The sequence below is a fragment of the Procambarus clarkii genome, chromosome 63 (genome assembly GCF_040958095.1).
Source record: "Procambarus clarkii isolate CNS0578487 chromosome 63, FALCON_Pclarkii_2.0, whole genome shotgun sequence".
Lineage (NCBI taxonomy): Eukaryota > Metazoa > Arthropoda > Malacostraca > Decapoda > Cambaridae > Procambarus > Procambarus clarkii.
This window is the reverse complement of record NC_091212.1, coordinates 11,008,645-11,034,104: the sequence shown is the minus strand read 5'-3', so window position 1 is coordinate 11,034,104 and position 25,460 is coordinate 11,008,645. Positions and strand designations below refer to the sequence as shown.

Here is a 25,460-nt window from a genome sequence, read left to right as displayed (position 1 = left end):
TTTTACTTTTTTTTTTAAGTTCTCAAATTCTACCATGCCTAAGCACCTGACATTTATCACACAAACAGTACTATATATTGATGGCACTGCTCTGACCATTGTACTACAAGAACTTTGTGAAATGCCCTGAAAATTGTCTAAAATGGGTATAGCTAAGTAAATCCTTCTGTTCATACCTTTAGTATCCAAGGTGATATCTGGTCTTACTATTAAATTTGTATTACCTAAGCTTTTTCCTCTAATTATTGCAATAATTATATATTACTAGCTGTACCCAGTCATGCGTTGCTGAGCCTCAGCAACCCTCCACTGTCCCCCCATCCTCCCCACCATTCCCCCCCCCATCCCCGTGTCCTCCTAACCATTCCCCACTCCCCTGTCCCCCCCCCCCACCATTTCCCCCTCCCTCCCGTCCTCCCCACTATTCTCCACTCCCCCGTCCCCTTGTCCTCCCCACCATTACCCCCTCCCCCATTCCCTCGTCCTCCCCACCATCCCTCACTCCCGTCCCCTCGTCCTCCCCACCATTCCCCACTCCCTTGTCCGATGCGTTCCTAAATGATCTGATGTTCCCATCAGAAAAATGGGAACATTAAATGATCTGATGTTCCCATCACAGAAAAATAAGAAGAGTTAAAAAAAAAAAAAAAAAAAACAATGAAAAAATAAAAAAATAAATTATACTCACAAAATGAATGGTGTGGTAAACAACACAGGTCAATTCCAATGCAATGTTACACAAAATAATTAAATCAAAATTAAAATAAATCGAAATATATGAAAATTCAATTTACCAATGAAATTGGAAACATTGAAATGAAATCGTAACATATTTAGTATAGCGTGTGTTGCTTTTACATGCAACAGATGGCACTATATTTAAAAAAAAAAAGCATGTTTTTACCTGTCACAGGTGTGGCATATAAAAACACGTGCGTATTCAAATACAACATTGTGTCAAAATTTCAAAGCAATCAGTAAAGAGGTTTTGGAGATTACCCTCACATGAAAAACACAGTTTAAAAAAAAAAATTGTTTTTACCTGTCACAGACGTGACATCTATTTAGTACGTATATAAAGTCACGCTCGTATACAAATGGAACGGTGTGTCAAAATTTCAAAGCAATCAGTGAAGAACTTTCGGAGATTAGCGATTTTGAACAAACGAACATTTCCATTTTTATTTATGTAGATTATTATATAATATAGTTATTAATAACTATAATTTGGTTATTGCAAGTTTGTCAACCACGTTTAAAAAATATTCAACAATGTTGTAGCAAAAGTTGTTATCCACTTTGCAGATAGCTTGCTCTAAATTTTGTCTTTTATATTGTTTGGTTTTCTAAATTTAAATACAGTAGTAATTTAGGCTCAACTTGGTCTTTTCTAACATTCCCTTTTAAACTAAATTTCTTCTCTCCTTACCATGAGCATAGGTCTCATTATGTAACTACACTTAGGTAATTACAGTCAGTATAGTGTTCCAAATTAGCTCCAACTACATAAACTACAGAGGTTCAAGATCTGCACAACATTTACATATCATTATTATGTTGTTATTATTATTATTAAACACATGTTATTATATATAGTATTACCATATTAAATTGATGTTATTTATTTAAACGTACTGGTATGTACAATACGTGTTTCTGGTCTTGGGTCGACGACTGACCGTTCCCAGGATGCAACCTGCAAAAGTCTTCCTTTAAATCAAAATGTAAAATTCTCATCTCAATCTTGCATGAAACTTCATTCATTAAGCATTCAAATTTTATTTACAAAAAGTACCTGTACCAGTACTTCTGCTTCTTACAATATGAGGATGTCTGTATTTTGAGCTGTGTGGTAGAGAACATGTATATCTGAGCAGTCTATGCAACTCATCTCGAGTCACATTTCATTGTTGGGTAGTGATCAGGGTGTGTTGTCACATCCCTGATCAGGACGAGTCTGTAGCCCTATTAACTGCCTGTACCAATCATGGGAAGTGTGGATGTGAAAGGCAAGTTTGACAAATATTTGTTCAAAAGCTGCACTTTGTGAGCCATGGTCTGGCTAGGCCTGATAGTCATTTCCAGCATGTACGAATCTCAGGTAGGTTGGAACACTCTATTGATTCCAAACTTAATTTTTCATTGTGACTTTCCAGCTCTTGTTGTGAGGCTGATTTTTTTTTTATTGCATCTTGTTCTCATTTTCACCATGACCCGCAGTTCTTGCATTAGGCTTGCCTGCTTATTATTTGCTTTTTTCCTTTATAGTTTTGCTCACAGACATGTTACTGCTGTTTTATATCAGTGTAGAGATGTTTATCTTCTATTTACACTTTTAATTCTTATCTCTGCATCCTTCTGCATCTTCACACATCCTCAGCAGGTCACCTCCCCACCTCAAGGATGCAGACACATCTATGGAATGAGCTAGCTGTTCTATTGTAAACAAATTTGACCACCACCTGGATGTTTGCCTAGCTGGTTAAGTTTTCTTGTATATAGTTTTGAGAAATTCTGTGTTTTTATTTTCCAAAATTTTTCTTCGTGAATTATTTTACACCCAAATACAGTACCTGCACCTTGTTGTTACATTGGCCTTCTTTTCAGTCTGGACAGTTTTGAAGATTACTGCCTTAATTGGCAGTCTTTGTGTGTGTTTCCTTTTCTGAATTTGTTTATGATTAGTTGGTATAAATTGAACAGGAATTGAACAATGATTCAGTTTTGAATTGGAAGCTTTCTGATGTTACTAAAATTCTCTCCACAGTTAAGGGACGGCTGCCACCTCCCAGAGCATCACTAGGAGGACGACCAATTGAAAATCCCCTTGACCGTGTACACAGGGAGATAGCCATATTGAAGAAGCTCAACCATCACAATGTTGTCAAGCTGGTTGAAGTCCTCAATGATCCTGATGAAGATAATTTTTATATGGGTGAGTAATTACCTTCAATAATTCAAATAATATCATGAGTTAACTCAGATGATGCCACTTTGCAGCTAGTATGCTTGTAATTGCATAATAAAGTCTCAAGAACTTGGATATGGGCTTCAGTAATGTATTGTGAATTTATTTCATGCTGAAATTACATTATATAATTATCAAGTTATCCTACAATAGTGCCATAGAAATGTATATTCACTAAGGTGCAAAGACATGCCACAAAGTGGTTCCCAGAACTGAAGGACAAGAGCTACAAAGAGAGGTTAGAGCATTAAATATGCCAAAACTAGACAACAGAAGAAAAAGGGGTGATATGATCACTACGTACAAAATAGTAACAGGAATTGATAAAATCAACAGGGAGGATTTCCTGAAACCTGGAACTTCAAGAACAAGAGGTCATAGATTTAAACTAAACACAGATGCTGAAGAAATATGAGAAAATTCGCTTTCGCAAACAGAGTGGCAGACGGATGGAACAAGTTAGGTGAGAAGGTGGTGGAGGCTAAGACCATCAGTAGTTTCAAAGCATTATATTGCAAAGAGTGCTGGAAAGACAGGACACCACGAGTGTAGCTCTCATCCTGTAACTACACTTAGGTAAAACACACACACACAGAAGAAGCAGTAAAGGAAGCCAAACACTGTAGCAACCAGGATAAAACAAACATTTGGCAGGAAGTCAGAAAGCATCAAATCCTAAATTGGTGCAAAACACAGTTGATCGAAGTAAGTCTTGGATAATTTTTGGTTGCAAAGAAAAGAAGATAACATCTAGGTCAGAAAGAGCTGTAGAAGAATAGAAAGTAGTAGATAAAATTGTTGATCTCGTGGAAGGTCTTACTACCATCGAGAATGTCTGCGACTACAGGAGGATTGGAAAGTATGTAAAAGGGAAAGATCGACCTTTGAGGATTACCCTGAACGGTGCCAAACAGATGGAAGAAGTACTAAGGAATGATAGAAAATTACAAAGTGATGAAGAAGGGAAAGTATGGTCGTTAAGACGAGATCTTTCAAGAGAAGACAGAGAAGCTAAAACTGAACTTCGTCGTGGCAAAACGTCTAAATGAGAGCAAGAATGAAGAAGAAATCAATTTTTTTTTCTACAAAGTGACAGGGGTAGGCAGACCAGTAAAATGGTACAAAAAGGCAAACCAACAAAATCACTAGAGAAAGGGTAGTGAAGAATAAGGAGAATGGAACATGTTCCTGAAAATTGCATACACCAACATAGATGGAGTGAGATCAAAGATACTGGGGTTAAGTGATGTAATACAGCTGCAGACACCAGACATTGTTGCACTCACAGAGACTAAACTTGAAGATGATATTTTAAATGAGGCCATATTCCCAAGGAGGCTACTGAGTCTGGAGACGGGACAGAAAAATTTGGAAAGGCAGTGGTGTTGCTGTGCTGGTGAAAGAACACCTAAAGGTAAATGAAATAATGATTGCCAATCCACGAGAAGTTGACATAATAGCACTAGAGATCTGCAATCAGGATGATAAATTAATGATCATAAATGCATATAGTCCACCGCCAAGCAACACATGGACAAAGGAGGAGCTAGATAATAAACGAGAGGGGTCTTATAACAATAATGAGAGAGATTGTAGTGAGAGCTGATAAAGATAGATCATGACTGTTGGTAGTCGGCAACTTCAACTTGAAATCCATAGACTGGGAGGCATATGAAGCTAGAACAGAGGATTTTTGGACTTGTAGATTCGTAAACCTCATCCTGGAAACATTAAAATTCATGTTTCAACATGTTAAACAAGCTACGAGGATGAGGGAAGGGGATGTTCCCTCCATGCTGGATTTGATATTTACCAGGAAAGAGGAAGAGATATTTGACATTCAGTACCTTCCTCCCTTGGGTAAAAGTGACCATGTCTTTTTGGGAATAAAGTTTGCAATGCGTTATAATCTGGAAGAAAATGAGGTTGAAGCATTTGAAAAACCTGATTTCAGGGGAGGTCATTATGGGGAACTCGGACATTTCTTTATGGAATTTGACTGGAAAGACTTGCTATTAGGATATGAAGTAAATGAGATGTATGTCATATTTTATGAAATATATGATAAAGGCACAACAAAATTTATACCAAAACAGAGATGCAGAACTAGGAAACAGGATTGGTTCAACGGAAATTGCGAGAGGGCCAGAGACCAAAAGTCACAAAAATGGAATCAATATAGGAAGAGGCCAAACCCCCAAACATACCAGCGATACATAGATGCGAGAAACAACTACACGGCAGTGAGGAGAGAGGCAGAAAGAAATTTTGAAAAAGAGATTGCTGACAAATGTAAAACTGAACCAGGCCTCTTCTCTAAATTCATAAACAACAAATTGCAGGTAAAGGATAATACTCAGAGGTTGAAAATGGGAAACAGATTCACAGAAAATGAAAAGGAAATGTGGGAAACATTAAACGAAAAGTTCCAAAGTGTGTTTGTACAAAATGAAATCTTCAGGGAACTAGACACAATTAGAATTCCAGAGAACAACATAGAGCACATAGAGATGTCTAGAGACGAAGTGGAAAAAATGCTAAAGGAGCTAAGTAAGAACAAAGCAGTTGGTCCAGATGAAGTTTCACCATGGGTTCTGAGGGAATGTGCACCTGAGCTCAGCATTACATATTAAATGATTTTTCAGGCATCCCTGTGTACAGGCATTGTAGCTGATGCGTGGAAAAAGGCTGACATAGTTCCACTATACAAAAGTGGCAGCAGGGAAGACCCCCTCAATTATAGACCTGTATCATTGACAAGTATAATAGTCAAAATACTGGAAAAAGTAATTAAAATTAAATGGGTAGAACACCTGGAGAAAAACGATATAATATCAGACAGTATGGTTTTCGATCTGGAAGATCCTGTGTAACAAATTTATTCAGTTTTTATGATTGAGCCACAGAGATTTTACAGGAAAGAGATGGTTGGGTTGACTATTCTGGAAACTGGAACATACTGGAGGGGTGACAGGTAAACTTCTAACATGGATGACAAATTTTCTAACTGATAGAAAAATGAGGGCAGTAATCAGAGGCAATGTATCAGACTGGAGAAATGTCACAAGTGGCGTACCACAGTACACCCTGTGTACAGGAATCGTAGCAGACGTGTGGAAACAGGCTAACATAGTTCCAATCTACAAAAGTGGCAGCAGGGAAGACCCCCTCAATTATAGACCTGTATCATTGACAAGTGTAATAGTGAAAGTATTGGAAAAACTAATCAAAACTAAATGGGTAGAACGCCTAGAGAGAAATGATATAATATCAGACAGACAGTTCGGTTTTCGATCTGGAAGATCCTGTGTATCGAATTTACTCAGTTTCTATGATCGAGCCACAGAGATATTACAGGAAAGAGATGGTTGGGTTGACTGCATCTATCTGCACCTAAAAAAGGCTTTCGACAGAGTTCCACATAAGAGGTTGTTCTGGAAACTGGAAAATATTGGAGGGGTGACAGGTAAGCTTCTATCATGGATGAAAAATTTTCTGACTGATAGAAAAATGAGGGCAGTAATCAGAGGCAATGTATCGGAATGGAGAAATGTCACAAGTGGAGTACCACAGGGTTCAGTTCTTGCACCAGTGATGTTTATTGTGTACATAAATGATCTACCAGTTGGTATACAGAATTATATGAACATGTTTGCTGATGATGCTAAGATAATAGGAGGGATAAGAAATTTAGATGATTGTCATGCCCTTCAAGAAGACCTGGACAAAATAAGTAGATGGAGCACCACTCAGCAAATGGAATTTAATGTTAATAAATGTCATGTTATGGAATGTGGAATAGGAGAACATAGACCCCACACAACCTATATATTATGTGAGAAATCTTTAAAGAATTCTGATAAAGAAAGAGATTTAGGGGTGGTTCTAGATAGAAAACTATCACCTGAGGACCACATAAAGAATATTGTGCAAGGAGCCTATGCTATGCTTTCTAACTTCAGAATTGCATTTAAATACATGGATGGCGATATACTAAAGAAATTGTTCATGACTTTTGTTAGGCCAAAGCTAGAATATGCAGCTGTTGTGTGGTGCCCATATCTTAAGAAGCACATCAACAAACTGGAAAAGGTGCAAAGACATGCTACTAAGTGGCTCCCAGAACTGAAGGGTAAGAGCTACGAGGAGAGGTTAGAAGCATTAAACATGCCAAAACTAGAAGACAGAAGAAAAAGAGGTGATATGATCACTACATACAAAATAGTAACAGGAATTGATAAAATCGACAGGGAAGATTTCCTGAGACCTGGCACTTCAAGAACAAGAGGTCATAGATTTAAACTAGCTAAACACAGATGCCGAAGAAATATAAGAAAATTCACCTTCGCAAATAGAGTGGTAGACGGTTGGAACAAGTTAAGTGAGAAGGTGGTGGAGGCCAAGACCGTCAGTAGTTTCAAAGCGTTATATGACAAAGAGTGCTGGGAAGACGGGACACCACGAGCGTAGCTCTCATCCTGTAACTACACTTAGGTAATTACACTTAGGTAATTACAGGGTTCAGTTCTTGCACCGGTAATGTTCATTATCTACGTTAACGATCTACCAGATGGAATACAGAATTATATGAACATGTTTGCTGATGATGCTAAGATAATAGGGAAGATAAGAAACTTAGATGATTGCCATACACTTCAAGAAGACCTGGACAAAATAAGTATATGGAGCACCACTTGGCAAATGGAATTTAATGTGAATAAATGCCATGTTATAGAATGTGGAATAGGAGAACATAGACCCCACACAACCTATAAATTATGTGAGAAATGTTTAAAGAATTATGATAGAGATCTAGGGGTGGTTCCAGACAGAATACTATCACCTCAGGACCATATTAAGAACATTGTGCAAGGAGCCTATGCTACACTTTCTCACTTCAGAATTGCTTTTAAATACATGGATGGACAAATACTAAAGAAATTGTTCACAACTTTTTTTAGACCAAAGCTGGAATATGCAGAGGTTGTATGGAGCCCATATCGTAAGAAGCACATCAACAAACTGGAAAAGTTGCAAAGACATGTCACTAAATTGTTCCCGGAACTGAAGGACAAGAGCTATGAGGAGAGGTTAAAAGCATTGAATATGCAAAAACTAGAAGATAAAAGAAAAAGAGACGATATGATCACTATGTACAAAATAGTAACAGGAATTGATAAAATTGATAGGAAAGAATTCCTGAGACTTGGAACTTCAAGAACAAGGTCATAGATTTAAATTAATGAAACAAAAGTGCCGGAGAAATATAAGAAAATTCACTTTTGTAAACAGTGTGGTAGACGGTTGGAACAAGTTAGGTGAGAAGGTGGTGGAGGCCAAAACCGTCAGTAATTTCAAAGCGTCATTTGACAAAGAGTGCTGGGAAGATGGGACACCACGAGCATAGCTCTCATCCTGTAACTACACTTAGGTAATTACACTTACATAATTACTTACATACATACATATACATACATTCATTCATTTTCTTTTACAGTATTTGAGCTCCTAGAGAAGGGTGAGGTAATGGAGATCCCAACAGACACTCCACTAAGTGAAGACCAAGCCTGGAGCTATTTCAGAGATGTCGTCCTTGGCATAGAGTATTGTAAGTACGACGTATTGTGACACATTAAACTGTAGTGTTTCTTGCTACTCCTATGTCATACCTTGCAGTACATTGTTTAAGATGTGTAAATATCTCGGTGGCAGCTATAATAAATTTTAACTTGTCCAAGTCATGAAAGTACTGTACATACAGAACTTTCATATAATTCCTGAGCTCTATCACTCATTTGCTTCCTTAGGCCTGTTCTCCTAAATGACAGGACCATAAATAAGTCATGCCAGATAAACAATCACTTCCCAGCATAGATCATAGTAGAGGAAGGGGGTAAGACTAGAGAAAATTATCTATCCTAGAATAACCAAGTGATGCTTGGTCTCTGCATCATTATCCAAGGCTGTGATCAGATGTAATTACCTTGGATTCCCAGCTCACTCATGACACTGTGCAGATACTGTATCTGGTTTCTGCTCTGCCTAAGGGTCACCAGAATCCATCCCATACGATTATGCTTATGTCATAAGGCAACCATTCAACTCCCCAGATGGTTAAAACACATAGGGCACATATCACTTGGGGTCACAAGAAAGTTAGATTTTTATTTTGTAATATTCTTGATCTTGGAGTGTTCAGTGGGGGCCTGGAACTGGCTTGGCCAAGAAGACAGCAGGTTCTGGAGGATCATGAGGATAGCTAGCACCTACTCTGCCATGGATGGCTAAGTACGCCAAGTGGCAAGACATGTAATGGTATATCTTGAGGTTATCTTGAGATGATTTCGGGGCTTTAGTGTCCCCGTGGCCCGGTCCTCGACCAGGCCTTCACCCCCAGGGAGCAGCCCGTGATAGCTGATTAACACCCAGGTACATATTTTACTGCTAGGTAACAGGGGCATAGGGTGAAAGAAACTCTGGCCATTGTTTCTCGCCGGCGCCCGGGATCGAACCCGGGACCACAGGATCATAAGTCCAGTGTGCTGTCCACTCGGCCGACCGGCTCCTCGGTGGTACACCCGGCAAACACCTGGTAAGCCATACCTCAATCCTTGGTAAATTATTAGTAGATCCCAGGGCAATCAACAGGAGTAGTAGACACTTTTGGTATACTATTCTCCATCTACCAGATACATCAAACACAGATCAACAACAGATTCTGATGCTGCTATTTTTCCAAAACTGCAGTTGGAATAACTAGAACCACAAGAGACATGTCCTTTAATGTTAACTACAAGGAAAAGACACAGAGGTCATTACTAGGCAACCAGTACAATCAGAATCTTGCTTCTTCCAATTTGAATTGCCAATATAAAAAAAATCAGAAATCTCGTATAAGACATCAAACATCCACTGTGAGTGCCAATATACCTTTATAGTATGTACCAGATATGCTGACTCTCACCCTGAACATAGACAAAGACCATACTTCATGCAAACAGTTAAAAGCTACTGGAAGTATCATAGTATCAGTCAGTAAACAAGCTTACCATTGTCTAATTTTTGAAAAGGCACTTCAGACAGTGTTCAGGAAAACAGCAATTCAAAATAACATGTCTTAAAAGAACACTTTTGCCTGAACTAAATACACAGAACTGGGAAGTTTCCAGTCAAAGACAAAACAAGAGCAACAAAACTAACCATATGGTCCCACCAAACTGCTACAAGGTTCTAAAAATATTATATGAGCTGTGGTTAGTTCGTGTATCTGGGGTAAGACGAGATACTACCACCTAGTGGTAGAGTGAGTGAGGAATTGAGACTGGCTGATAGGCATCAATTGGCATTCATGCGAGTGATGTCATCTGATGTGCCTCCAATACCAGTACTGTACCTGTACATCTTGAGTGTGCAGATGTGGTACCTGTATAAGGGGCTCAGTGGTGCTAGTTCCTGTATGTGAAACTTGTCTGATGCAGTTTGTGGACTTGGTAGGTGTTCAGGAAGAAATGTATACCTATGGCAGTAGTAGAATGACTGCCTCTCAAATATAATAATAATGATGATGATAATAATATTAATAATAATAATAATAATAATAATAATAATAATAATAATGCATATATTTATATATAAAATTGGATAAACATTTGGGGAGGTCATTGCATTGTTCAAGACCCTTAATTTCAAGGACTTTCTGCTTTGGTCAAGTTGCACCTTTTAGAATATCAAATAGATATTTTTGTTGTGTGATGCCCATGTGTTATGTTACAACCCTCTAGTTGGTCACGATCAGTATTACAGTTCATAGTTTTACAGATACAATATAGAGTACACTTCAGTGACTTGATATTTAATATATTCGATGATTTCAGTAAGAGTGCTGAATGCTGTCAGGGGTTTGAGTTTGTGGGGATTTATGAGAAGTTTTACAATTATGAAACAAAGTATTGCAACATTCAATAAGCAAATAATTTATGGCAGCAAGCCAGAAGGTTGACAGTGTAAGATAATCACAATGTTTTCTGCATCTATGAGCAAAAATCATTTGTATTTCAATTAGGCACAGTTCAGTATTATCAAAATGGTCTTTCAAAAGTGTTTACAAATCTATTAATTAACGCATTTACTTGAAATGTTTGTAACACAAACAAGTGTGTAAATATTTGTTAGAATTGCTGTGTTTGTTTTGTATATTACATTATATGGCAACTGTGTTTATCAGACATACATTATATTCAAAACCTTTACAAATTCTGCCCTGGGAAAGGTGATAAAGATTGACAAGATTTGAGAAATATTGCCCTTAAAGGGTTAATTCAATTTCATTTGTGAAGTTTTAATGTACTTTTTGGGGCTCCAATTGTTATACTTATAGTTAGAAGTCTGTGAAAAAAAAGTTATTCTATATACTGTAATTATAATTGAATGAAATCTTGTTCATTAGTAAATAAATATGATTAATTTTCCCTTTTAATTGAGCAGTGCACTATCAGAAGATTATCCATCGCGACATCAAGCCATCAAACCTACTCCTTGGAGACAATGGTCATATTCAGATAGCGGACTTTGGGGTATGCAATGAATTTGATGGGAAAGATGCCTTTCTCACCAACACAGCCGGGACCCCAGCCTTCATGGCTCCAGAAGCGCTCTCAACATCACGGCACAAATATTCTGGAAAGGTTAGTTTGTGTGTGTGTTTTAGAAACGGTTTTATATACAGTTATGTTTATGTACTGTATATACACTGTATATTATGTTTCTCTTCCACTGCCCACTAGGCGGGAAACTAGCCACTGGACCACCTTGACTTCCCTCCAAGTCAGGGTGGTCCAGTGGTAGCGTCAGTGGCTGGGATTCTCTTGGTTGCGGGATCGAGTCACCTCAGAGCTCCTGTTGATTTTTTCTTTTAATATATATATATACTGCATATTATATTTTTCGCCTCGTTGTTTTCCTCCCCGCCATCCTTCTGAAGATGTATTGATTAATATGAAAGGATTTGGGGAATTTCCTGTCTTACTTGTCTTCATGGTCAGACATTTTCATATGTATATTACAGTATATATAATATTATACAATATATTTTCATCATGGTGTTCCAAGATTTAGTGTTAGGACTAGTTAGGACTATATAACTTCAGTTCAGTTTGACAAAATATTGATTACTCTTCCAATGTCACTGTGACTTTTTCATTCATTATGTGACATATCCATCAATAGAAATAGGAAGATTATTAGAGATCTTGTTTATTTTTGAAGGTTGAATAATGTTTCCTAAAATTAATGATCAGTATTCGATTCATGAATCAGACGCTTGAGTTTTAATGAACAGTGTTCTTCTGAGCAGGTTATTCTCCTTCTCCCTAAGCTATGATCCTGTGTTCATTGGGAACACAGGTCAGGTCAGACTGGACAATGGTGCACTGCATGTTACACAGCACGGTACACTATGGTGGTAGTAGTAGTAGGCATCCATCAGTCTCAGGAGACTATGGAGTTGCGCTCTGGTTGTCGGTCTGGAGTGGCCATAGTGCACCACGGTCTGGAGTACCCATAGTGCTCCACGGTCTGGAGTACCATAGTGCAGTGCACTATGGTACACTGCACAGTACACTGCACGGTACACTGCACAAGCACCACGGGTAATTTTTAAAACTGCCCGTGCAGCCCAGTGGTTAGTGTAGTTGACTCACAAGAGATTTGTGCCAGGTCAGATTCCAGGGCAGGATGAAACATTTGAGCACATTTCTTTACACCTTTTTGTCTGCTTACCTAGCAGCAAATAGGCTCGTTGGAAATAATTGACTGTTTTGAGTCGTATTCTGAGGATTTGTCAGTGTGGTTTCCTGTGTCTAACAATGGGAATTAAAATAAATTAAAAGGTTGTACGGTATAGCATTTGGAATGGAGAAAGTTTGTACAGCAGTTGACTTTTATATATTGAGGGTGTGCAGTTTGAAGAGTTTACGTGGGTGTCAAGGAATAAGTTTCTGTGCTGGTGATTTAACCCTGAACAAAATGTAGTACTGTATTGCAATGTGTTTGGACTAACAACTGGAGTTGCCAGGTGAAAGAAATTTAATTCCTTTAATTTCAGAAACAAGATGTTATGTAATAGCAAAGAAACGACAAAATCATATTGTTGAGTGACAGGAACTTGGGCAAGAAAAAAAAGGCATGGCAATTGAAAGTGAAGTGAACCTAAAGTGGTTGGTTGTAAAGGATGTTGGGAGAATTGCAATTTTTGGAAGAAAAAAAAAACATGCAAGGAATTTTAGCAGGAGCCAGAGAGTTGTTAAAGAATATGTTTTGTACTATTTTATATATATATTTTTTTTTCACAAGAAGAATTATCTAATTCTTCTTGTGATTACATTTAATGTTTACTGGAAAATATATGTACAGTATTACCAGAAGTTTTGTAGCTTAGAGGAAATTGTAAGGAAGAAAATGAGAGAAGAAAATCTTGGAGTATATAGTAATGTGGGCCAACTCTTTTATATGACCACGCTCCTAAGTGTTATGTATAGGTTCCCAAATTAAGTAATTATTTATGGCGAGAAGAGGTTACATTTTTATAAATTATACTACAGGGTATAGGGTTATATAAAAAACTTGTGTCAAGTAAGTTGGTAAGTTTTTAATGTTGTATTTAAATATAAGTACTGGTAATCCCTTTTGAACATTTCCTATTGACTCCTTATATTTCAGGCAGCAGATATATGGGCAATGGGTGTCACTTTGTATGCCTTTGTTTACGGTAAGCTGCCATTCCACGACGAAAATATAGTGGTGCTATACGACAAGATTAGAAGCTCTCCTCTTTACTTCCCACCTGTGCCGTTTGTCTCGGATGATCTCAAAGACCTAATCTCATTAATGTTGGAAAAAATTCCTGCGAAAAGAATAACACTACCAGATATTAAGGTAGAGTTGTGTGTGTGTGTGTCTACACAGTTTAAATAATCCTTCTATATATGTTGTTACTTCACCTTCATTAACAATTGGTAAGCAGTCTTTTAAATCGTATATATATTTCTCTCGCCATTGTGCTCTAGTCTCCAACTTGCCCACATTCATGTGGTGTCAGTTTTCCTTCCAATAGAAATGTAATTCTGCTTTTTTTTTTTTTGTCTTTAGCACCATCATATATTGTTCATATTGACATATTGTTCTCTCTCTATAGAGAATAATGTCAAGGATGAAGATTGATATATTGAAACATTACAAGCATTTTTAATTTAATGAATGAACATTACATATGAAAACTTTGTGTACATACAGGAGCATCCTTGGGTCACAGCAGGCAATCAGTACCCTTTGCCATCAGAAGAAGAAAACTGTATACTTATTGAGGTTACGGAAGAAGAAGTTCAGAGTTGTGTGCGCTCCATCCCTAAATTAGAGACACTAATCCTAATTAAATGTATGCTCAAGAAACACAGCTTCCAGAATCCATTCAAGATGAATGTATTCATCAAAGAGCAGTTTGCCCGTACAGGACGGTCTCACTCGGCGCCTGGTTCGTATGAGTTCTACTTTGACAGGTATGGGTTATGGTGGTGGTGGTAATCGGCAGCTCACGTCTCCTCCACTCTGCGCCCTGCACTGCACGCCTTTGTTGCTCTTTGTGGTGTAGTATAGACCCAGCAATGTTTCCCATGCTGTATACGTTTATGTAACTTGGGAGCTATTACATAAAAATTACCATTGTCCGGTAAGATATTAAATTTTCACCCTTATGAATTTTTAAATGACACTGCATGTTTTCAAATAATCTATTTATCTTACCTGGATCTGACCTGGAGGGGGTTCTCGGAGTTGTTCTGTACGAACAACTCTCATTCTGTTCTCGGAGTAAAAACTCTTGACTTAGGAGAGTTTGGTCCAACAGACTGTTTTCTTGGAATGGCCCGCAGCCTACATATCCACTACAACCCAGTTGGTCTGGCACATCTTGTAGTATATTGTCTAATTTGTTCTTGAAAATGTCCACTATTTTCTGGCAATATTTCTTATAGCAGCTGGGAGGATATTGAACAGCCATGGACTTCTGATGTTCATACAGCACTCTCTGGTTGTGTTTATGGCAGCTCTACTCTTCACTGGGTAGAGTAACTGCAATAGGCATGATCTTCCCACTTATTTGTGCATTTCCCATCATATCATTTGCTCCAGCTCAAAGTCCAATTTTGGACTTGGCCATCAAGTATTTTCCAAGTACAGTATATATTACCTGATGCCTTGTCTCCTTTCCAGAGAGTACATTTTGAGAGCTTCAAGATAGTCCCAATAATTTAAGTATTTTATCATGTCTGTGTGCTGTATAGGTTCTCTGTATTTCTTCTATTTCAGCGATCTTTCCTGCTCTGAAGGGGAAAGTGAGCATCAAGCAGTGCTCAAAGTGGGACACCACAAGTTATTTGAATATGAGCATTGTGGTAGGATCCCTGGATTTGAATGTTCTCATAATTCATCCTACCATTTTTATAACTGACAATATATTTATTTGGTTATGCTCCCTAAATGTTGGGTCATCAGACATCATTATTCTCAAGTTCTTTACATGTTGCTTTAGTACTATGGGTAGATCTGATTGTGTCTTGTACCCAGTATTATGTTTAAGGTTTTCGTTTTTCCATATCTAAGTACAGTGCCTGGAATTTATCACTGTTAAACATTGTTATTTTCTGTTGCCCAATCAAAAACTTATTAAAGTCAGCCTGTAGTTCTTCAGTGTCTTTTACACAAGTAATACTCATGCTGACAATTCACCTCACACATTGCTGTGCTTGAAGTGATTAAGCTATGGTCCTGCCTGCCAACTTTCAATCAACTGGCATACAGATTCTTGAGCCTACTGGGCTATATCAAATCTACATTTAAAACTGTGTATGGAATCTGCCTTCACTATATCACTGCCTAATGGCAGTGGTACTAGAACTGTGCCCTGAGGTACAGAGCTTTTCACTGTGCTTGGATTAGATTTTGTTTGATTGATTTACTCTTTGCATCCTGTTTGATGAAATTTAATACCGGTCATTCCTATTGATCTCATTTTATGTGCGCTATCACTTGATGGTCACATTTATTAAATGCCTTCGCAGAGTCAGTGTCTACCACATCTGCATTTTGTTGTTGTTCTAATGCTTCCATGATTTTGTCATAGTGATTGAGTAACTGCAATAGCCATGATCTTCCCGCTCTAAATCCATGTTAACCTGGGTTGTGAACATCATTGTTCTCCATAAAACTGGAGATCTAACTCTTGATCACACCTTCAAAAACATTTATTGTGTGTGATGGTAGTGTGACTGGTCTATAATTTTTAGCCAATGCTTTGTTGCTTTGGATGCATAGAGCCAATGCTTTGCTGCCTCCCTTGTGTAGGGAAGCCATATCTGCTGATTTAAATGCTTCTGGTATCCAGGCTTTTTCTCTACACTACACTGAGCACTCGTGCTACTGGCGCTGTACATTTCATCGTGAAGTTTTGACATGAATTAGACTTGTTTAAAACATATTTCATGATTACTGTATTTCATTATTGTTTTTGTTAAGTGAACATATTTAGGAGTACAGTAACATAAGACTTCACTATTTGAGGTGTGCTCCTGAGGAGTATACCAGAGTGAAGTATACCATGGGTGAAGTATGCCATTTATACCAGAGCTATAAAAAGCCATTTATTCAACCATGAGACATTTAAGTTTTACTTCAAAATTAATAAGTTTTGCTTTTTTCTTAGCAGGGGCATAACTATTACTTGTCAGATGTTTGTCATATTCTTATGTTAAAAACATTAATTAAAAAAAATATTAGGCTAAAACTTCTTAATAATTCATTATCAATGTACAGTTCAATTAAATAATAGTGTTACACTTGGCATGTAACAGTTCCTATACAGTATGTGAAATGTGTGTAACTCGGTAAGATATAGCAAGGTCTAAGGGTATTTGGTATTTTTGTGAATGCTGTAGAGTCTAAACCTGGTTGAATGAAATGTAGTTGACGGAAAGATTGGATGGACTGGAAAGAATTCCATTCTGGTCAGTTGCAATATAAATGTATTGGAAAAATTTTGGTGAATTTGTTGAATGTTTGCTGTACCAGAATGCAATGCCAAATTAACACAATTTTTGCAAAATATTTATCTGTACTGTGAGAGAATGTTTGCTCGAAGTTGAAGGCCAGACATTTGGAGCTAGCATCACCCAAATCGGCAGAGGGAATGGTCTGGGGTACGGGATGAACATAGGCTGGGCGGGGGTCTACTTACCCACCAGAATTAATAAAAAAGAAAAGTGTGCCAGGGTCACATTCACACCCCGATGAAGATTTTTGGCCCTGTCCACCAGCTACACAGCTAAATATTTTCATGAACTTAGACAAGAAAAAACTTACAGTAATATGCACAATTATTCTCTGATCTTGGGAAAATTAACAGAAATTTTGTGCTGTCAATAATTTGCACAATCTTGCATAAAACAGAAATTTTTTCCACAGTGTCAAAGGTTTCTCAAGCCATGGGGCTTTAGTAGAGTAAGAGGGGTAACTATTGTTTTTTTTTAGTATTTCACACCACTAAGATTCTCTCACTGGCGACCATCCACATATTAGACAATTATATTTTTATGAGACAGACAGAAAGAGGCAAACCTAGACACACAAAGTAGGTTGATGGATAGATGAGTAGGTGGACAGATAGAAAGCTAGTTGGATAGCTAGATTGATGTACAGATGGATAGACAGACAGATGAGAGAGCCAGCCCCAGGCAATACTGAGTAACCCCTAGTATATAAATATATTTGTATACTTGAGCAGCATTCCTTTAAACATAATTTGTTTAAATATGACTTCATTGCTGTTGTTGATGATCTTGGTGTAAGCTTTCTTTGCTTCTATTAGTATCTAACCCATCTTCCTGTTTAGATAGTACTTTTTGTAACTATGTGAACCATTGTACACATACTGACATAATTGACAATTAGATAGAATTTGTACAAGTCACTTTATAAGGGTCTGGGGGGCCTTCCTGGTTTGGTGCCTTCTTTTGATAATTACTTACTTATAAGAGTCTGGAAAAAATAAAGCCAAAAGCCACACGGAAATATTCGTAGGCCTAGTACAGCACACACATGTACTATATTAGGCCTCAGACATCATGCATTAATAACCTAGGGTGATTAGGTTAGTTTTATTAACATAAATACAAAACCTTTTGTTTTTTTGTTTCTCCAAATTCAGTAGTACCAAATTTTTACTTTCTAATTTTCAATTGCATCATTGTATGCACGATGGTCCACACTGTTAGTATAAGTACCATCAAAATGGGAGGATGGGCTGTAGTATCAGTATTAGGAAGACCAATCAGATTACTTATGTGAAATTCACAAAAACTACAGCCAGCAACTGTATTTAAGTACATGAAAGTTTTGACCATAATTCTTATGTGAGAAATGTTTGGCATATTCATAATGATTTGGTTTATGACAATATCTAAAATAGCCTCATCACAACAGTCCCACACACACATACTGGACCTCTCATATTTTTCAAGGACCACTGGTCAGACTCACTTTTTTTTTTTTAACCCCTTCACTGCCCTTCTCTATTAGCTTGTAAATACAGTACAAAACTTAAAAAAAAAATTATAATTTTTTTCTCCGTGTTGTTGCCCTTTTGCACCATGTTTGCCTTTGTGTTTTGTGGCTGCCAAATTATATTTTCCTATTATTTTTAAGCACAGTATTTTACTACAGTGTACAGTTTGTGTGTACAGTATTATCTTTTTTTTTTTTTTAATTTAGATGGTGAGAAAAAATAATAATTAATTTCAGAGTAAAAGTATATAAATCACCATTAAATTTGTACCATATTTCATATTATTGTTGTTTAAGATATAGGGTTAAAAATAATGTTAATTTCAAAGCTAAACCTTCATCAAATGCTAAGATTAGTTTTTATATAGTGTTTGCTCTTCTAGTTATGGATGGTATTAATGACAATTTTTTTTTTTAAATGCACAATAATCAACTTGCCCATTGTTCCGACACAGGAAGAGGTCGCTCGATACTTCCCTCCCAGCAGTAGACGAGTTGGATGTTGGCGGGGAGGATAGATGATGTGGTGGGCTGGCAGATACAGTACAGCTGTAGACCCGACTATTCATCAAGCACGGCATGTGGTCAAATGAGGCAATAGGTGGTGCAGTTGCTTTAACAGGTGATACAGTGAGAATTACATCAACAGCTGCAGTTAGCAAGTTAAGATATTTAATTCCAGACATCTATACTGTAATTGGCATGAAATGTCATATAAATAAAGTCAAAATTAAGAGATGGTTTAGTGGCAGATGCTATATGATGGCTGCAGATTGGTAAAAGATACTCTAGCGGGAAAATATTAAAGGATTTACAATGATAGTGTCTCAACATTAGTAAAAAAAAAATTCTGAAATTGAAAATGTATGGATATGGAAAATATGTTCTACTAACTAGACTTCTGCAAAACCAAAGGAGAAGCAAACTTTTACCAAATGGCATTTTCATTATTCACTGTATTACCCTATTTAAACTTATACGGGTGGGTAGTATCTTAATTTTCTACACTATAAGTTTATACTCTTTATAAAGTGTTTTTAAATATATACTATACTGCAATGCATTTAAGTGAAAGCAGATATTGGCAATATTCCTCGTGTACTTTCATGTACTTATAATGCACTAACAAAAGTGTCTAGTGCACTAAATATTGTCAAGATGTGTACACAACTCTGCATGTAAGAAGTGGTGCCAAGGTGTCAGCTGCCGTAGCTGATGGCGTCTTTGATGTTCCTGGCTTGGCTCGTGACCTTCACCATGTGTGATTTATTGTTCCAAGTGCACAACTCACCAAAATGGTAATCTTTATATTAGCTGACAACTTGTAACCTACTTCAAGAGAAAAGATTTTTATATTTGTATTCATTTTAGGTTTATGTGGTATTATTAATTGAAAAAAAATTGCTGAAAAATTTTATAATGAATATTTTCAAGTGTTATTAAGAGTTTTCAAGAGATTAACATTTCTTTATTAAGTTAAATATTTTACAAGTTATGTACCTTCAGTCTTTCATATTATCATTAAAGATTTATTACTGTTCTGCCATGTTCTGTGGCATTTAAGTGGGAATTTACCAAACACAAATCTATTTTGTGCCTAGATTGAATAATATATTGATCACAAAATTGCTTCAATATGATGTGCCATGTCAGTACTGTACTGTAATTGTCACAGCTGCGTGACAATTATATTACATTTGTCAGGCTTATAGTATATAGTCGCAAGCTATAATAGCAGGGCTATTATATTGAAAGGGCGCAAAGATGTTGCGGTTGAAAAGTGTCGCGAGAATCAGGGCTTTGAGCCGAGACTTTCCGAATAGTCTGTCGAGTACTGTTCACACGACAGAACTTTTATTCTTTCCAAGATGTTGATGATGCATAATTTCTTATTACTTGAAGATTGCATTTTTAATGTTGTGCTAGTTTATAAAGACTAACTCGGTGATATTCAAGTACAGTACACTGTTTTTGGCTTAATGTTATATACATTACGGATTTGAGACAAACTGTACAGTCTCTTAATTATTCTGTGATTTTTCTGATTAGCATATTTAGAAGATATTAAGTGTTCAACCAGCTGCAGACCACTTAAGATGTTCCATGAAACTACCAGTTGTGGTAGACATTTCAGATTTATTTTGGTCAATTTTAAAAGTGATCCCTTTGACAATATAGTGATATATAGCATTATATAGACACAAATGCTGAAATAAAGTAAATGGGAAAATTCAAAAAGCCAAACACAAGGTTTGCTTGTAATTGCAGTGTTGAACATGTTAACTGGGGCTGCAGTTATGGATAGATGTTTGTCTCGTGGTACAAGATCCAGGTCCTAGCATGCAACAGCTCAGCCTACCTGTGAACTGAATTTCAATTTCTATGCAAAACAAATATTTCAAGGCTGTCTTGCATCTAACATTATATATGCATATATTAACTTTAAAGTATTATTACATTTTGATTTCCCCATTCTTTGTTCAGTGATGTGTATATACTGTTTAAAGTGAAATTTAACAAAATAACAATTGCTTTCTAAATAGAATAAAGTAAAGGTGTGTGCAAACACTTGATGGTAATTATAATAAAGTAGCATGATTTTGGTAATATTTCTTTAAATTGTGTGAATATCAAAGATATAACTAATGATTACACTTTAACCCATGTACTGTACTGTGCGTTAGTTTAATATGACAATCCCATGGTGCACAACCCACCCCCCTCATTTTTTCTTAGTGTTAAAATCTCTTCCCTGATCATGGACATATAAAAAAACTAAAAAAACTAAAAAAAAAAAAAAATAAACTTTGGCTGCTGTGAAGTGGAGAAGTTGGGGTGACATCGCAGAAGCCTGGGCACTCGTGCTGAAGACTCCCGAAGCCGGTCCTACGGGTGATTCAAGGCCCGCGAGTTGCCAAACTATTACCTTGTTCCATTTTTCACACAGTTTCTAGTGTTTTTTATGTTCATTTATGCACAAGGATGTCATTTGTGATTTGTAAACAGTAGAAGGTGCATATTGTTCCAAGTAATAATGATAAGTGTCACTAAAGTGTCCACTAGAATTTGTCACAATAATCTTCAATTTTCAGTTTATATACATAGTTTACACACACACTATATTTAAACAAAACAACAAAATCAGTACTGTACTTTATGAGTGTGATAATCACTGAAGCAGTCAAAGGTGTACAAAACCACTTTGCATTCTACACTTCAGCTACACACACACATTTTTGCTTCCTCTCTTCGTTTCATGTGCTTGCAAACAGCACACACACGTTTACCTTTGTCACACATTCCCATACTTGGCATGTAACCAAGCTTGTGTAGCGTCTTTGTAACCCAGTCTGCCCAGAGCAGCACGAGGCCTTGTTGGCGCAGAAACTCTTTGTCACAACACTGCTTTCCTAGCCAAACTTCACAATTGTGTCAACAGAGTAATATAAAAGTACAGATTGGTGTAATCAGGCAAGAACCACCAAATGCATGTTGAAACAGTTCAGCACTGTTACATCTAAAAGGTGAAAAAATAAATTTTTGGTCCACTTCCACAGTTTTTCCCGCACATTCCAGTGCACCAATCATCATGTCACACTTATCTACTAATCACACATTTATATATTGTAGTCCATGACAATTTGGTTTATGCAATTTACCATGTGGTGCAAAGTTCACTTTGTCACTGTCTATAATTCCATCAGTGCAAATTGTTGTCAACATATTTACTGTGTCTGTTTTTCCAACACAGAATTTTGTCGCCTTTTCTGAGCTGCCAATCACCCACTGAAATACCAATATCAAACACTGGCATTCCTTTATGTGACTTTACTGTGCCACAGACTAAAGTCCTATGTTTAAGCAGGAACATAGCAAGGGGATGGTATAGTAATTGTCAGTATACAGAATATCTTCATGTCCATGAGCAGTTTTACCACACTGCCAGAAAACATGTGAGGATCGTGACCGGGTATGTCCACATCAGTACTGGAATTTAATATCTATCACTATTCTAGTTTCACAGTCACAGAGCACAATGAATTTCAGTCCAAACCTTTGCTATTTTGATGGGATATACTGTACTGCTTGAAAGCAAGACGTCCCATGAAAAGAACCAAGATATTCGTCAATCACTACATTCTGCCCTGGTACAAAAAAAAAAGTTGAAATTTTATCTTGGATCACTGAACACTTTCCTCATTTTCCATAGTCCATTGTTTTAAACCACATTTTAATTGTTTTCAAAGTGTAGACACCTTAGAGGTAGCAGGAACCTGTCACGTGACATGTTCGTCTCGAAAAATGGTGTTAGAACAACACTTTGTTTCAATAATCCTGTATGACTTTTCACAATGTTTCAAAATACACAGTGCAAGAAAAACATACATTTCAGCTACAGTTCTTGCTTTCCAATGTGCAAAACATGAAGCTGGTAACAAGCCATCTGTAATGAGTTTGTACTGTGTACCGGTTGCTTTCGTCAACAAGATGTTTCATGAAGGGCTCATCAAAATCAGACATAAAATATTCACCTTCACTCATATCACCAGTATATGGGAAAGTGTCTTAACACCAACATCCATATCAAGTAAGTTTGTATTTCTGGCACAAAACTCTCTCAATCTTCTCACACAAGTACTCAGAGTGCTGCTTGAACTAGTGCCAACACCAATGCTCTGTATTCTCATAAAACTGTTGGCAAGAGAAGAAGCTCTTCTACATTGTACAGACTCCTCACAAACAGTTAAAGTTGAGGCCACACTGTCCTCATTGTCCTAATGACTGGACACACATCAGTGATTGGCAGGAATAGCAGATGGCACAAGTGATGATAAACACTGTGGCAATGATGTTTATGTGGGACTGGCAAGATTCGTGTACTGTATGCATTCACTACTGTTCTCATCCATGTCTGTATTACTCATGTCTGATTGTTATGTTAGGTCTTTATCTGGTTTTGGTTGTTCAACATCACTTTCTGGGTCCTCTCAAAACAATACATCGTGTATATAATCCTCCAAGACTAGTTTTTCAACCACGCGACCCAGCGGCGACCAGGAGCTGGAAGCACGTTTGTCAGCCATGGTAACTTTCTTGAAACAAAGCCTACCCTTTCCCATGGGCCGGTCGGCCGAGTGGACAGCACGCTGGATTTGTGATCCTGTGGTCCTGGGTTCAATCCCAGGCGCAGGCGAGAAACAATGGGCAGAGTTTCTTTCACCCTATGCCCGTTACCTAGCAATAAAATAGGTACCTGGGTGTTAGTCAGCTGTCACGGGCAGCTTCCTGGGGGTGGAGGCCTGGTCGAGGACCGGGCCGCAGGGACACTAAAAAGCCCCGAAATCATCTCAAGATGATCCCCATAGGCCTTGGAGGCCTATGGGGCATGCTGGAAATATTTTTGAAGATGGCAGACATTGACTGGAGGCCTTAGATCTCCTATTGTGTGTGTGTATATATACAGTATATACACACACAAATATATAGCACACACACATACACGGTTGGAACAAGCTAAGTGAGAAGATGGTGGAGGGCATAACCATCAGTAGTTTCAAAGCATTATACGACAGAGTACTGGGACGATGGGACACCACAAGTGTAGCTCTCATCCTGTAACTACACTTAGGTAATTACATACACATACATACCCCAAACCAGCAATTCAGGAACCCCAGAGGGAACTGCAACACCCCCACCTGCTACCCCCCATAGGAGCCCCTCCCTTCCCCTAAACAATGCCCAACATACTACCCAAATCCTCTCTGCCCCTCACCCCCGGCCTCCCCATCCCATGGTCATCTTCTCGCCCTAAGCAGGTCCAGGCAAGATCTAAGCCTTCCATCTCCCGCCTCGCCTCACCTCACCTCCACCCAAACCCCTGATTGCACCACAGGAGGATGAGCCCTCACCCCAGGCACACCCAGCACCCCCTACCCCAAGCACTCCATGCCCCCCACCCTGTACTTTTTCTTGTTCCAAGCAGGCCCAGGCAAGATCTAAGGCCTCCATCCTCCACCCCACCTCCCTCCAAACCCCTGGTAACTACCCCACAGGAGGAATGCGACTACCCAAGTACCCCTGCTCATGGAATGGCTTCCTACACCAGTGGGGAGTATGGGTGAAAATGGATATAGGAAAGTGAGCTTTAAGGTAATATACTCAAACATCGATGGGATTACTAATAAAGTAATGAACTGGCATAAAGGGCACAGGAAAAAAGCCCAGATGTAATAAGACTCGCAGAAACAAAATTGTCAGGAGTCATAACGGATGCTGTGTTTCCAAAGGACTGCTAGATAGTAAGGAAAGAGGGGGAAGGGAGAGGAGTAGTGGCCCTACTGGTAAGGAAGGATTGGAGTTTTGAAGAAATGGAAATTCTGGGCTGTGAAGGATTCAGAGACTACATAACAGGAACTATGACTATGGGTTGACCGAAAATGATAGTAGCAGTCATTTATAACCCTCCGCTAAATTACAGAAGCCCCAGACAGGAGTTTGATAGGAACAACATGGCAACCATTAATATAATAGAGAGCAGCTTTAATTGCCTGCAGGAATGGCTCCAGACTCTTAATCATGGGCTACTTCAACCATGGAAATATAGACTGGGAGAATGGGGAACAACGTGGAGGTGCACATACATTTAGAGAAGTGACAACAAGAAACTTTCTGAGCCAACATGTCAAGGGACCCACAAAAATGAGAGGCAATGACGAACCAGCTACACTCGACCTGATATTCACCTTGAATGAGTCAGAAATAAGGTAAGTCAAATTTGAAGCCCCCCATAGGAATAAGTGACCACAGTGTATTGACATTTGAGTATCCGGTGGAGGTAGAGATAACCTATCAAAGGATGGGCTCTGAAGGTAAAAGACTA

At 38.0% G+C, this 25,460-nt stretch overlaps 1 protein-coding gene across 14 annotated transcripts in view; it reads left to right on the top strand.

The window, feature by feature from the left end:
* Positions 1-22,129, top strand: part of LOC123769529 (uncharacterized) — a 193,761-nt gene extending 171,632 nt beyond the window's left edge. For 13 of the 14 annotated variants that reach the window (XM_069308704.1, XM_069308705.1, XM_069308707.1 and 10 more), the window contains 6 exons: positions 2,768-2,935; positions 8,466-8,576; positions 11,453-11,652; positions 13,685-13,900; positions 14,258-14,520; positions 19,033-22,129. In XM_069308704.1, coding sequence (XP_069164805.1) covers positions 2,768-2,935; positions 8,466-8,576; positions 11,453-11,652; positions 13,685-13,900; positions 14,258-14,520; positions 19,033-19,099 — 1,025 coding nt within the window. In that variant the 3' untranslated portion in view covers positions 19,100-22,129. The remainder of the gene's footprint in view (positions 1-2,767; positions 2,936-8,465; positions 8,577-11,452; positions 11,653-13,684; positions 13,901-14,257; positions 14,521-19,032) is intronic. The other variant, XM_069308706.1, reaches the window with a different exon arrangement.
* The last annotated feature ends 3,331 nt before the right edge of the window (positions 22,130-25,460 follow it).